Source organism: Equus caballus, chromosome 9 (assembly GCF_041296265.1).
Source record: "Equus caballus isolate H_3958 breed thoroughbred chromosome 9, TB-T2T, whole genome shotgun sequence".
Lineage (NCBI taxonomy): Eukaryota > Metazoa > Chordata > Mammalia > Perissodactyla > Equidae > Equus > Equus caballus.
Window position 1 is genome coordinate 10,175,001 of NC_091692.1, and position 15,968 is coordinate 10,190,968.

Consider the following 15,968-nt stretch of genomic DNA (forward strand, 5'->3'; position numbering starts at 1 on the left):
GGCAGGGAAACTAAAATCTAAAGCTGCCACTCAAATTTATCTTCCTGTCTAATTCAATCAATTTCAAATGTTAAATAATGCAAATGTTCAAAATCCAAAAAGAAAAAAAAAAATCCCTGAAAATAACATTGTATTTCCAGAAGAAACTGATAGCAAGTATGCACATTCTACAGGGGGAACGGGTGAAATACATGAAATAAATTTAAATGAAATGGCTCAAGCTTTGCAGGGGTATGGTAGGAAGGAATGAGTAAATTCCTGGGTCTTTAATCCAATTTAGTATGATAGAATTCTCAGGTTCCTGGGATTTAAACATAGCCCTAGAGAAAACTGTGAAGTTAGGGAGTTGCTTTTGGGAGCCCAAACTCTCAAGTCCCTTGCCTTTATTCCTACAGTACTATGCCTGATAGCTTCATCTTTTTTCCACTTGCCTCTCTATCAAATTTCACTTGCAAGAAAGAGCCAAAAATGTGAATATACCTATTTCTGAAAAGACTTAATATACACTAGATTAGATAATTTGAGGTTTCTTCCTGCTATGGTCGTCTGATTTCATGATATTCTACTCTATTTTCCATTTAACTGAGGAGAATGCATTAAGTCAAAGGAATTAATATTTAATTATAGAATTTCAGGCATGAGTGATGAGGTGGAAGCAGCTTTACTAAGGACAGAAAAGCCTTCCTTGCATTGTTGGAACCAGACCGTGTTAGCAGCCAGCTTCTTTCGCCTACTTAGAAAGCCAACTTTAGCTGTAGATCTAGAACAGCTAGACTTCATACTCAATAACTGCACCCTTGCTACCTACGTGCTGTCCCCTCCTAACTCTAAGGCAATTGCCGGTTCACCTATCTCTCTGACATGAGAATTTAAGACAAAGGAAATTTTAAGGCACTAAGAGGCAAAAACATTAGCAGTGGCAGTTAGAAAGCAAGATGGATCAACAGTTGTTGACCATGGCCTTCCCATCAGACGCCGCCCACAAGGTCCTATCTGGAGGTCCTATACGGAAGTAATAGAAATGTTCAGAGGACTGCCCTAGGAATCTCAACTACTATACTACTATAGTCAAAGACTATCAGGGATGTTCAGAATCCTGATAATTCAAAATCTTGAGGAATGAGTTGGGTTAAATAATCAGCTGTTAAGTAAAAATGTTAGGAAAACAGATACTGATTAAGGATGAGGAACAATGTACACTGGGCCTACTAGTCAAAGACATAAGCCTGTAAAATTTGCAGTCAAAAGTTCAGCAGCCAACTGACATATAAAAACTAGAAATAGAAGAGAAAAACTGAACAGCAATCACAACACAGGAGAGGTGGTGGTAACTACAAATTAAACACATCTCCATTTTCATCTCTGTTACCGAGTTATAATGTTAAAGACACATTTTTCCTGTTCCCTCACTCCTACTCCAGTTCTTTGAAATTCCACTGAGAGATTAAAGTTTCTCTACAGATAATCTCATACTACCATCATTTTATTTGGTTTTGTTTTCCTGAAACAGCTGCCTACTCCCGAAAGTAATGCTTTCAGAAGAAAATGCCTGTCTCACGTGAACTTACATATAGTTCCTTTCTCTCAAATTTCTTTGATCTAGGTCTCCTGGAGGGGAAATTTATTTTTGAGGTGAAAATAAAACTAATTATGGACACGGGGCCAAAGACAACTGTGCTAAAATTATTAAAGACTTAGTCTTATCTAGATTTACCCCAAATGTGCTAGTAAATTACATTGAAGTATGAGAAAAATGCAAAAGGCATGTCCTAAAGTTCCTTTTAAGGAAATTGGGTTAGGCAGTATTTCCAAACACCAATGGAACATATAAAAATCAGTTACTGCTTAAAACAATAAAGCAAATAAGCTAAAAATAGAAAAATCAAGTTATTTTTCTATTCTTCTTGAGCAAAATGCCAAAGGAAGCTAATATCTTAAAGGATAAAATGTAAACGTAAAGGTTTTCTAATTTTTTTCCAGGTGTACAGGCATGTGATTTTCTATTGTCACTTTCCCTTTCTGCATGTTGTCATGATAGAAAAAGACAAATGTGGAAAATTTTTAAAGCAGAAAATAATTCACTTTATTAAAAAATGAGTAATAGTAATTAGTGATACTGAACACAGGGCTGGGTCATTGTTCAGGAAGCAGGCACACATGATGTATATTACTCACGATTATATTAGGGCTTTCTTTATGATCTTGAAAGACTAAATAATTTGTCAATTTCTTGGAAGTAAGGTAAGGAATTTTTGTGGACATTAAAGCTGGTAAACCAGAACAGCAATTCCACCCAAAAAAGAATAAAATGGGTGTTCAAATCAGGAAATTCAGAAGTTGTTAAATACTAAAACTGAAAACAAACATTGCAATTAAGTCAATTTTGGCATGTAGCTTTGCATCAGACATTACTTTACAGCACATCTCATATTCGATGGAGTACCTTTTTAGTGACTTAGGATCAAATCTTCAAACCTACCTTCAAAGGGATGGCATATCTTTAAAATGAAGTCTTTTCCATAACTAAATCCCATTAAAACGGGCCCAAGATGAACATGTCATATTCTCGAAGTCTGTTCATATAGATAACATACTTGCAAAAGCCCAGGGCATGTAAGATATACAGAAATATTCTCCTTATGAAGCAGTTTTCTCCTTTTGATTTCACCTAGCTGGTATGTCTATTTCTCCCATAAAGCAAAGGGGATACTTGTTTGATGAGAAATAATACAGTAGAAAGATGGAGAACGACAGCTCCACTCCATGAGCTGATTAACACATTCAGTATTGCCCATCACAGGTAAATTAACCTAAGAAAGATGTGAACTGGAAGTGTGAGGACTCAGGCTCTCAGATGGGGTCCTGCTGATAACTCTGCTGTGCTAATGTTTAAATTCTATCACGAACAAAGAATTAATTCAAGAGAAACTGCAAATTCCAGTAGGTGTGTTCATGGACCTTTTCTCTTTAGAACACTCTCCGGTCTGTTTTGGTCCATGATTCAGTAAAAAAACGGACACCTAGCACTGAGCTTCTCAGTACCCAATGCATTTAAAGACACTGCTCACTGAGGAGGCCTGCGGCCAACATATTCCCACAACTCTGATAGTTATAAACAGGGCCCATATTTCGGGGAGGTATAAATTATATTTATGGTGAGTAGAATGAGGAGAAAGGTTAGGTTAAGTATTCATAAACATCTTTTCTCTCCTCCCCTTCTCCTTTTCTCTCAAATAGGCCCTCTGGATACCATTTTCAGTGTGACAAGCCAGAGGGGCAGTCAGTGAAGGACCCATTGTCCAAGCAAAGGCCTTTTGATCCAGTGGAGAGAAAAACAAGATGCTCTGACCACCACTTAGAGGGGTGACTACACAGGCATCATCAATCAAAGCAGACTTGCAGATGAAAGGCACAGACACTTTGTTCTTAGCCCATGGAAAATATTAAATTTTACTCTGTTTTACATAATATTTTGTTTAATATTTTACATAACTCTTCATAGGAGCTTTTCCAATTTTGACATTATGTGGAAAACTCTATTTTATATAACTGATCATAGGAATTTTTCCACATGAGATATTTTTCTGTGTGTCAATAAACACAGTGATATATAAAGTGGGACCAGAAGACTAATACATTCAGATGCCAAAAAAATCAACCGCTGCGTTCTTCTTGAAACAACTATATTTGACTGAATTGAAATGTTCAAACAAAACACACGATTATAGCTCTAATATTTACAGCCCCAAGAATGTCCAGAGAAAGAAGCCTGAAGTACTATGCGGGCAGTGGCAGGGAAGCTAGCTGGTACGATAGTTAAAAGAAAGGGCACTGCAGAAATTTTCCTGGTAACATTCTCTATGTGTGGATCCATTCTGCTTCTTTCCAATGCCAGAACGTCATTCAGGACAGAAACCAGAGGAGCTGGCCGTGGCCAGGAGGCCATTCGATACCATTGTTTTCTTGTCTCCCAAGCTAAAAGTTAAAACAGGAATATCTGCCTAAGATTGCATGGAAATTTTGATTTTACTAAGAGAAGGATGAAACTGAAAAGTTTGAAATTTACGTAAAACTGCAATTTGTGAAAAGGAAAAGAGCTTCCCTTACGTGTTTCGGAAATGTTCTCTGTAATTAGTTCATTCTAGATAAGTCTCTTCAGAATGTCAAAACTTCCTTTTAAAAAGAATTTAAATTTTCCTTTAAAAAATTAATCACAAAAAAATCAATTGTGAAAACAAAACTTATTTTAAAGAGTAAGTAAGGGCCTGGCCCGGTGGCGCAGCGGTTAAGTGCACACTTTCTGCTTCTTGGCAGCCCAGGGTTCACCGGTTCGGATCCTGGGTGTGGACATGGCACCACTTGGCAAAAGCCATGCTGTGGTAGGCGTTCCACAAATAACGCAGAGGAAGAGGGGCACAGATGTTAGCTCAGGGCCAGTCTTTCTCAGCAAAAAGAGGAGGATTGGCAGCAGTTAGCTCAGGGCTAATCTTCCTCGAAAAAAATAAATAAATAAAAAAGTAATATTTCTAAGACATAGAGATATAATGATATAAACAATATATTTCTGAGACTGCTATGATCTACCTAGTCTTTATTATTCTGCATATGTTCAGGGTGACTCACTTCCTGGTTATTAATGATAGACAATAAAATATACACTTCAAACAATCTAATGGTTTCACTAACTGAAATTAAAAGAGATCCAAATGTACCCTGTTCTTGGTTACATGTGATTGGCTGCCTAATGTTACTTAATTAATTAGACCGACTCTCCTTGAAACGACTTACTGTTTGAATTTTGTGGAAATCCGGGCAAGGAGGATGGACCGTTCATTCCAGGGAGGAGGACGGGAGGAAGGCCGGGGAGTCCTGGATAGGCTGCTGGCAGACTGATGCCATGGAGGGAGCTGCTGTCCATCATGCTCGGCTGCTGCACCGCCAAGCCCAGCACATCTGAAGCTTTCTTTATACGATCAAGTTCCTGCTGTGCCATCAGCTGTCGCACGGTGGTCGGAGCCAAGTAATCTTTCTCCCGATCAAGCTGACTCCCGACGGTCTCCCTCACTTTGGAAATGTGCTGTTTGGAGAAAATATGATCTCTGATGGACAAGCGGGCAGAGTACTTCACCCCACAGAGGGTACACTCTGGTTTGGTGCCTTCCGTTCCGCTTTGATTGATCATGAAAGGCTTCCCGATGTTAATTTTAAATTTCTTTTCCTTGGCCCTGGCATTTTGGAACCACACCTGGACCACGCGTTTGGGCAGACCAATCTCATTCCCTAGCATCTCACATTCCTGCATGGTTGGAGTTCGGTAGTCACTAAAGCAAGCCTTGAGGACCTTGAGCTGAAGATTGCTCATTTGGGTTCTGAACCTCTTGTGCCCCGGTCGATCGTTACTTTTGGATTTAAAGGGATTGCTGGATCCGAATGGATTTGGTGAACTCGGGTCAGCTATGCTCGATGTCTCACTGCGGTCAGCATTGTCATCGGGGTCATCCGTGATATAAAAGCTTTGGTCATGGTCACCATCTTTATCATTGAAATGTATCGAGGGACTGGTGAGAGAAAAGAGAAATTTTTCATCGCAAACCTCCGTGGTGGGTGTGGTTGCTGTTTTGGGCAAAGTATCGAGAGTTTTCGGCTCTTTAGGAGATAAAGCTGGCTTCACATCTCCAGAACTTCCCGTGGTGCTTTCCATCTCAGTGTTTCCCTCATCTCCTGTGGTGGCATCACTCATGGCTGTATTAACGGATGAAGTCTCATCAAAATCAGTTTTATTTTGATCATATCCAGTCTCAGCAGGAGGGGCATTTAAATTCTCTACATCCTCAGAACATTCTGCTTTGAAAGAAGAAGGGCTTAAAAGATTCTTCGGCGACAGCTCTGCTGTTTTGCTCACAGGTGTTGACACTGTAGAAGCCAATTCGTTCTCACTTGATAGATCGATTTTAGTTAATGGCAGAGATGGATAATCAAAATAAATGTATTTCTGTGGGCTTTCTGCCCCATCTTCTGCTGATATTAACGGGCTTGGTGGCAAGCTGTAACCTGCCTGCTTTCCTTCGTTCCAGTGCCGAGAGCGAATGTGGCTTTCCAAGGCTGACTTTGCCTTGAACAAGGCTCGGCAAAAGGGACACCGTTTATGCGACTGGGCGGGACCCACCGCCCGGAACTGGCCTTTCCTTTCTCGAGCTCGTGTATTCTGGAACCAGACTTGCACGACTCTCTTTTTCAGCCCCACTTCACGTGCAATGTGATCAAGCATTTTTCTGGTCGGATTGGAATCCAACAAGTACTTTTCATAGAGTATTTCCAGTTGTTCCGGGGTGATTGTGGTTCTCAAGCGTTTATCGCGGTGCTGGTCTTCACCGCTATTCCCTCCCTCCTTTTCACTGCAATTATTATCTTCTTTATCATCCAGTTTCCTTTTAAGGGAAGCAGCAACTGTTGCGGGGGCTGTGGCGTGGGAGGAACTGGTCTGAGGTGGCATTTGTGTGAGAGAACCGCTCAGCAGCTGGCCGGTCATCAGTGGGTTGTTGGGGTCGAAGATCATGTAGGGCATATCCATGGGCCTTTCCAAGAACGGAGAGTGAAGGAATTGGTTTTGAGCAGCGAGGAAGTGCATGTGCTGGTGCTCCTGCCAGAGTTCCAGAGTTGGGAAGGCAACTGTACACTGATCACATTGGTATTGTAGTAACTGTGGAGGTAGACTGTTCTGGAGAGAAGTCATGGAAATCTGCAGTGGACTGGAAGGGACCGGGGCTTGAGAGGCCGAGGGAGGTCTTCCAACAAGTTGGGGCTGTTTCGGGGGCTGGGGCTGGGGCTGGGGCTGGGCTGCCGAGGCCTGCGGGGGGTCTGCGGAAGTCGATGCTAATGGCAGGGCTGGTTTGGTGCCTTGCAAAGGGGTAGTGGGGTCGCTCTGCTTTGGCTTTTCTGTGGGATATTCTGGTTTTGGAGAAGCCTTCTCAGGTTCTGGTTTGGGGGATGGAATCAGCGGGGTACTAGTCCCAGAGCCAGAACTTGCTGCAGGGCCAGCAGGGTTTTTGGCTGCATCCGTTGGGCCAGACCCTGCGCAATGCTTGTACACCACTTGATCAGTGGCATCCATGGAGTCTTCAGTTTGGCTTTCGTCTTGGGCATCATCATCTTCATCCTTATAACACTGCTTTTTCTGATGCGTAATCAAGTCAAAGATCCTGGGGAAAACCACATTGCACTTTTTACATTGGTACTGCATGTTGCTGGTTCGAATGTACCGTTCGTTCGTGAGTTCTCGCTTTTCACTATCTTTAGTTTCTGCCTGATTCTCATAACTCTTCCGTGCTTTCTGACGAGCATTCTGGAACCATACAACAATAACTCGGGTAGGTAGATTGAGAACAGTGGAAAGTTGTTCTATTTCATCATCTTTTGGGTAAGCATTTGTGTCGAAAAAGTCTTGTAGAACCCTAAGCTGGTAGTCAGTAAACCTTGTTCTGGAAGACCTTTTACTGAAGGACGCATCAGATTTGTAGTGTTCTAAAGAGGAGGCCTGTGGCTCGATTCTGATATCTTCCAAAACAGTGATGGGAGGGTTACTGAAGTTGTATGGTGAATCCTTATTTCTCTGCCTTTCCTTAAAAAGCGTATTTCGAAACCAGTGCTTGATAACTTTTTGAGACAGGCCAGATTTCTCCGCCATTTCTTGGATCTGTTCTTCGCTGGGAGAATTATTGATGTCAAAATAAGCCCTCAGGATTTTGAGTTGATCGTCCGTAATTCTCGTCCGCGGGCGTTTGAACTGAGAATGCCTTAAGAAGTTGGGATCTAGTCCCAGCTGCTGCTGGCAAAGCTGGGTGAGATCGGCAGAGAGAGTGTCCATCTGCGGCAGCTGCAGGGCGAGCTGGGGAGGAAGTGCAGGATGTTGCACAGGTTGCATCATAATGGAAGGAAAGAGCGGAAGGTCAAGAGAAACAGGCAGCTGGACCTGTGGGGGTGCAGAAGGTGGAGGTGGTGGGGGAGGAGGTGGGGGAGGAGGTGGCGGTGGTGGTGGCGGGGGAGTGGGTGGTGGAGCTTGTAGAGGAGCAGAAACCGTGCTTGGGAGTTTTACAGGACCCATGGAAGAGGGCTGTGGAGGGGCTGGAGGCAGAGGGGGAGGCGGAGGTGGGGGAGGCGGCGTTTCCGGTGAAGATGGTGAAATTGGATAAAGCTTGTCATAGGCCTCCCGGTATTGGCGAGCAAATTTTTCCAATGCTCCATATGGAAAAAATTGCCCGTGTACATGTTCTTGGTGACTCTTTAAAATAAGAACATTAGAAAACAATTTACCACACGTTCCGCATTCCAATTTATCGGTATTGTCACCATCACCACTTTTGCCTTTCTTCTGGACCTTCTGCCTGTTTTCATTATACTGAATGACCAGTTCAAAACCAAAGTTTTCCAGTAACGCTTTGGCTGCATTTCCTCTGGCCCCTGAAGCTATTCGGGGGGGCGGGATGGACGGTTCCAAGGATTTTTGCTTCTTGACGTCTTTGCCTTCTTTGAGTCCTTCACCTTCACTTATAAATTCTTGCTTTGGCTTTTCTTGCTTGTCAGCAATCTCTTCCGCCTCCTTGTAAGACGGGATGTCCTTCATGACGGGGCAGTCTGCACTGGCTACGTTCGTTTGCTCTTGTTTCAATAATTTGCTTGCCTGCTGCTGTTGCTGCTGCTGCTGCTGCTGCTGTTGCTGCTGCTGCTGCTGCTGCTGCTGCTGCTGCTTTTGAGGCTGCAGCTGGGGCTGTGCGGCCTGGTATTGTGCTTGCTGCTGCAGTATCTGGAGTTGAGTCTGGCCTACGTGATGCTGAGTTTGAATCTGCTGCTTCAAGTCTTCGAGCAAGGATCCAGCCATGCCGGTCATGCCAGGCATACCAAAGGCGGCAGAGCCCGGCAAGCCCAAATCGGGCCCCAAGCTGAACTCTGTCCCAGGGATGTAGAATGGAAAGAGAAACTGAGGCTGCTGAAACTGCAGCAGTGCTTCTGGGGTCATAGGAAAATGAGGCAAAAAGGCCGGGTTTAGAAACTGAGGCTGAAAAAATGCGGCTTGTTGTTGCAGCTCGTGCTGTAGTTGCATCTGAATTTGTGCTGGTGACTGCGGTGGGTGATGCGTAGGTTGAGCAGAGATCATTTCCGGGGTTTGTTTTTTATTTAATTCTTTGGCATCTAGGTGGGTATCTTTGCTGCTTACTGCTGCTAAACTCATGGACTCTAACATCCCTTGGCCAGGACTACTGACGTTGGCTGCAATGCTGTGCCCACCGGCCACATGGCCACTCGGCTCCAGCTTCGCAGCCCTGGCCTTTGTCTGGTGGAGCACGGATCTCATGTGGATTTCCAGGGTCGAGCTTTGGCTGTACGCAACATTGCAGATGCTGCACTTGTAGGGTTTGTTATCTGTGCTGCTGTTGGTTTCTTGAGGAACAGGACTGGAGGCTTCCTGCAAAACCTTTTTCAACTTATGCAGATGAGAAACTGAATTATAATGGACCAAGAGAATGTTCTTTTGGGTGAATGACTCTTTACACACTGTACATTTATACGGGCGAGATGGATCGAGGAATTTTTCCATCGTGAAATTTGGCCCTTTTCTAAAAGGTAAAGTCCGCTTTGGTTCAGAGCCCATGTCATCTGGAATAGAGCTACTGTCACTTCCTACAGGACTTGCCTTCCCTTCATGGTCCACCTCATACTCTCTCTCCATTTCCTGCTCCAGGGCATGGTCATCCTGGGCCATCGTTTCACTCTCTGCCCAAAGTTCACCATTTACGGGCAGGGAGGCATACAGCTGTTGAAGTTCAGCCTCACTCAGTTCGGGGTGGCCTGCTTCCAAGTGTTTTTTTAAAGCCTGGAATGTACGGAAACTACGCTGGCAGAGATTACACATCGTCGCAGCCCGAATCGCATGATACTGGGAATGTATCTGAAGCTTCTGCATAGTCTTAAAAGCCAAGCTACAATGGTTACAGCGATACTTATAAACATGGCGGTCGGAAACGGAGAGGGGTTGCCTTTTTTGCTGTTCGCTTAACTGATCTTGCAGTGTGTCGGGTATTTTCACATCCTTACTGCTACTTTTATTCCATTCTGACACTTCCATGGGTTCTTTCGCTGGTTTCTGCTCCTCACTCTTTATTTCCATACTAGCCTTTGAATCCTCAAGACCTGCCATACTTTTGTCATCCATTGGACTTTCACCTGTGTAGAAGAAAGCACAAACATATTGCTTACAGAAAGAATACCTATTACTTAAATGCCAATAAATATTGGAAGTAGGAGCCTCTAATGGTTTCTGCTTAATTGACTCTTTGATGAAATATTTATTGAGCAACTACTATGTGACAAGCATGTACTAGATACTGGGGATATAAAGGCGAGTAAGAAATCACCCTTGACCTCAAGGAATTTCAGGATAGAGAAGAAAACAAGTCAAAGGTAACTGTAATACACTACAATCAGTGTGATACTGAGGGCTATAACCTCCATGTTCAGGAATTAGAACACACAGAATATTCTTAGTCAACGACACTTCATTCCCCAAGGGCAGTTACAGATAACCAGATATTAAATATGCCTTGAAAAATATGGCTCTTGGAATACGATTTTTCCTACCTACTTTTTTTTTTTTAACCTTTGATAGTGATCATCTTGGAGCACCACCACAAATGCGAGCTCCTAAGGGCGTTTCCCGCAGATCTGGGTCATAGGCTGGCATACCTGAATATTTCCCAGAGCCCTCCGCTGTGATGGCTGCAGGTGTGTCTCGCTCCGATTTCTCAGAGGTGGCTGCTGGCAGCAGCAAACTGTTTGGCATCATCACATCGGGGACAGGCACCTGTGAACAACAGAGGGGTTCTTGTCTAATGTACCCCAGAAACCCCATCACTCCTGCCATTTGGCAGGAGCATATCCCACTTACATTTTTTCTGACTGCAGCAGGGACATCTGTGAATCTTACAGGCCAATGCGATCCCTTCAAATGTCAGGTCAATGCTGGTGCAATGCTGTATTCATCTTTTCCTTTTTTAAGATATAGTTTAAAGGTTTTTGTGGGTCTATGCTCTTATAATGATAACCAAGAAAACTGAAACTCAGGGTGCCCACGTGAGTCGTCTGATTAAGATTATAGGCATAGGAATAAGACTGCAAAAGATGTGTTATTGAACAAGCTATGCTTTGCATCATATTTGCTTTCTTTTCTATGCAAAGGAGACAACAAATGGGCCTTGAATCGTGATTTCTGTAACACAGTAAGAGAGCTTTACGTAGCACAGGAGAAATAAATTTCTATCAACCAATAATTTCAGATTCTGTGTTGTTTGCTTTACAGAGATTATGCATGCATCAACATTTGGTATCCTTACTGTCATAAGCAGCTTCTCCACGCAATCCGGAGACACGCTGTGCAAATGCGTCAGATGCAGCTGGAGGTGCATTTTGTTGCTGAGGATGTCCTGGCAAAGGGGACAGCAGATGACGGGCTGCACCGAGTGCTGTGACAGGACATGCATCTGGATGCGACTTTGGTCCCTACTATTGTAGTTACAATAAGGACACTGATAGAACTGGAAAATATTGAATAAACATGGCCACTGTTAGTCAATGTATTTTGATGATTTCAGAGCATTAGAAGTAACACCAAGAGTTAATTATATTGCCAATCGCGATGTCTGCGTACCTTTCAACAGCATGGAATTTGAAGCTCTAAGGCTATCAGGAGCAAGAAAAAAGAAAAAACAGGTTTATACAGCAAAGGGAAAAAACATATTTACCTGTTCGTGACAAAATTTATTGTCCTCTGCAGGTTTTGACCTTTTTGTTGCAACATCCTCCTCTTTTGCCAGCAGGAGTGGCTGGGTTCCCCCTGCCACACTGACTTTTAACTCCTTTTCTGGTGTGATTATTCCTGATTCCCAAAAAAGAAGAGAATACCTCAATTTAAGAAGACAACGTCAAAATCTGAAAAATTTCATGTTCTCCAAATAGCTCTAACTCTATGTCCGCTGAATCACGAAAAGAACCGAACAAGCACTTTTAAATGATACTAGTCTCAAAAGGCAAAAAAGCACACTTCTTTTTGTCCGCCGACTAAGTGGACTTTATAAATATGTTTTAAAATGTACTCCTGTCTCATGTTTAGATAACCCCAGGTGCCCCTGAAAGATTCATCAATAACATGTACTCTCTGGTGTCTCAGAATGCCTTTATCCTATGGAAGCAAATCTACTCCCAGCCACAAATGCTAACTCAGAAAATAACTATTTTTACTGATGTTGAATATAATCATCTCTTTTCTAAAATTCGTGGATCCTGAACACCTTTCAAAATGCTCAGAAGAGCTGACTAGTCATAATTCAGAAATAAAAATAATCTTTTTACCTGGCCAATGTAGGATTCAAAAGTGAACTATATACATTGCATATCTGTTGCTGCTTTTTGTCATTCATTCTTTGCTTTAAATGTTTCAGCAGTTGACTGCAGGCGTAACATGGCAGCCCAGATCTCAAGAAGACAATTGCTTTATGAGGTTAATCCGAATATTCAGTGTTAAAGATGGTTTAAAATTTCGCCCAGATGAGCAATGTAATGTGTAGGAGCCTCACACACATCAAAGAAAAGAGTGTGCTTCTAATTTCCCAATCTAACAGAAAATTCTTCCCAGCATCAATTTTCCCGATAATCTCCTCTGCGAGGCTGGATATTACAGGGACGTTGGGTAGGCATGTCACATACATCTCACGACAAACACAAAACCTCATTTACCAGCCATTCCAATCTCATCATAGCGCGGCATCATCTGACCTTTTTTCTGCTGTTTATTATGAGTATTTCTAATTTTAACTTTCAATTTTCACCATCTTCCAGTCAATTTGCAACTAAATTATTTCCAGGGTGAGGACGCTATCGCTGGACAACTGGGTGCAAATACATCTGGAAATGCAATGAAGCTAAACCATTGATCGCTATCGGACCCAGCGTAAATATAGAGTCTAGGCGTAATCTGATTGTATGCTGTGCATGAAGATTTATCTTGATTTTTTTTCAATCCACAGACGGTTCATATAAATGAACAAATTGCACCTTACTGCAAAATAACCCAGTTTTAATTTAAAAATAAGGTCAAGGATGTTAGGGAAACAAAATAAAAATGAACCAGAAAATACATTCTTTTTTAATCCTGGATAGAGATGCCTGTTTTACACCACATAAATAATTTCAAGAATTTCAAATTCAGAAAGAAATTTAAAAGTAAGAGTGACTCTGAGGGGACCAAAATTAAAATAGAATTTAAATGACGTAATGACAGTAATTTTACTTCTCAGGGTTCACAGTAGGTATAGAACTAATGCTATGTATTCAACAAATTACACTGATATTGATTTCTAGATTGACAAATACTAGATGTTATTTGACTTGGTACATTTGCTCCTATATATATATATACACACACACACTTACATATAGAGATATATATCTAAGATATATATATATAGATATATATCTTGGAGAAAATTACGTTCTTTCTAGATATCTGAAAAAATAATTTATCATATTTGTATCTGAGGGAACTTAAATTTGAGATAAACTGAAAAGTTTCATTACATTGATTAAACAATATTCAAGTATTTGATATCTAAAAATATGTCAAACACAGCAATGTTTATTTCATAATTAGTTCTGGCATCAAAAATATGTTTTTCTTTCTCAAAGCAGAGTGTATTTGTGCTGTTAAAAGTATTAAAAATAAACATTTAGGAAAACAATATGATACATAGTGTTTGCAAATAAAATTTACTAAAGGTGTCAGATCAAGTTGTATAAAATGGTTGTCATTTAAATTAGCAAATGCATATCAGTTGCTTTCACTTGTGAGACTAGAAGATTCTTCTTCAAAAATTCCCCATGGATGAGAAAGAATATGTTCACCTAAGAGAATAATACTATGTCATATTTCCTTATCACTCTTTTGTACATGGTAGAATTGGACATCACCCAATAAAAAGCTGGTCCAATTCCCTATGCTATGGAAGACTGTCACAGACAAGTTGAAAGAGAATTTTCACGACTCTTGTTGCTTGCAGGCCCTAGAGAACATCGGAAAAGAATAAACCTTCCAGGAATTCCTAAATCTATTAAATGCAGAGCTATGGCCTAATTTTTATAAGCATATATATTCTAATATCGGGACTATAAAAGGATCAAAAAACTTACTGATTCTTCAATGTTTGAAACATTTTACTAAGACTACACTATTCATTGGTGTACATATTTGGTATCACTAATCCATGTTCTCATTTTTATGCCTATTAATATTCATCAACAATATAACTGCTTTCGAATTTAGTGTTGCTCCATGCTGCATCAAGAAAGTAAGAGTTAAACTTTAGGATCATTATTTCATAGCCATTATGGTAACTCCTGGCTACAGTATTCCACCCAATATATGTGTCAACTTCAATATTTTCTGCCTAATTAACTTAGTTAATTAAACCATGATCTTAATGTAAGCTATGAGCTTCCTAAAGACCACTTTATTTCAAATTAAAAAGAAGTTATAAATAAAGGCTAGACCCCCTAACTGGAGCTAGGCCCCCCAGAAATGCGCACCGTTGATAAGAAAAAGCTGAGAATGCTGAGATGTAAAACAAAGGACAAAACAGACTCGAGGACAGGCAGGTCATCAGGATTATTTGCAAAGATGATGGAAGTTACATTGTATGCACACATGCCTTTTCTACTCAAAGGGGTGCTGCTATTTCAGGTATTATGGACTCTCTAGCAAATTAAAGGGAACCCACTCTGGGGTCTTTTTCTGAATTGTCTTATGCTAGAAATATCTTGCATTAAATAAGGGCCAATCAATTTTAGGAAGGTTTCAATTAAGTTTTGTGATTATTCATAGTTTACGTCTACAACTTTATTTGAAATAAACCCTGTTTGTTACCCTACACGAAATCTTGAAGTGGGATCATAATTCATTTTGTGTTATTAAGGACATCACAATCTTCTCAAAAAACAATGTCATCTTAAAGCGTTTTAACTAAAAAATGAAGTCCAATTACAAATAAGTGCTGCCAAATAGATAAGCCAATGATTATCTGTCCGTTATGGGATTATTTAACTTGCATGAGATCGCTAATATAAAAATGACATAATTCATTTCAATTCAGAAGCCGCCTACTTAATAATTTTCAATCCCTAAAATACAGAAGGTTGTAAAATGGTTCATACTCATAACAAGTGAGGAAAATCCAATGACACATGTGTACTCAAAGCAAATCTGGAAAAAACAATAAAATAAATACTGAATTGTTATTTATGAATCAATGTATTTGATAAAGTTTGAATACTATAAAACTCGGATATAAGAGAAGATGCTATTCAACTCCAAATAATTCTAAATTATAATTACTGGTACAGTATTCTTTCTAATGAGACTAGAATGAAAGGATAATTTTAATTGCAATAATGAAGGATAATTTCCATCTTTCCTCATGTTTACTCCCTTATTAAAAAGTGGTCCCCTTAGCCATGGCAGAGACATATTACATTTTCAATGCAAATGTATTAATCTGGATAAACTCTATATTAATTCTTGTACTGCACAGAGCTATAATTTGGATTATAATTAATCTAAAGTGGCACTAGATTTAAATGACAATATAAATGAGGCATTAGCAGGCTTTTCTATTATGAATGAATATTCAACAAATATAACTTGCATATTGCCATGTCTCATTTGGAGAGCTCCAGTCCTAGAGATTAATGTCAGCAATACAGCACAACAGCTTCCACAAACGCAGCCTTCCTAACGTGTGTTAATTCCTTCCTGCCTCAAAAATTCCACGTGAAAGTGGGGTCATACTGTTTTCCCATCTAACACATGAAGACAGTGATTAATCTCTAAGTTTGCCGGTATTTTTGACATTTATAACTGACATAAGGCA

At 40.7% G+C, this 15,968-nt stretch overlaps 1 protein-coding gene across 4 annotated transcripts in view; it reads right to left on the minus strand.

The window, feature by feature from the left end:
- ZFHX4 (zinc finger homeobox 4) overlaps positions 1-15,968 on the minus strand; it is a 174,424-nt gene that overhangs the window by 5,928 nt on the left and 152,528 nt on the right. For all 4 annotated transcript variants that reach the window (XM_023648438.2, XM_014727942.3, XM_023648435.2 and 1 more), the window contains exons 7-10: positions 11,793-11,926; positions 11,385-11,585; positions 10,738-10,855; positions 4,789-10,218 (exon numbers count right to left, since the gene is read on the minus strand). In XM_023648438.2, the coding sequence (XP_023504206.1) occupies positions 4,789-10,218; positions 10,738-10,855; positions 11,385-11,585; positions 11,793-11,926 (5,883 nt within the window). The remainder of the gene's footprint in view (positions 1-4,788; positions 10,219-10,737; positions 10,856-11,384; positions 11,586-11,792; positions 11,927-15,968) is intronic.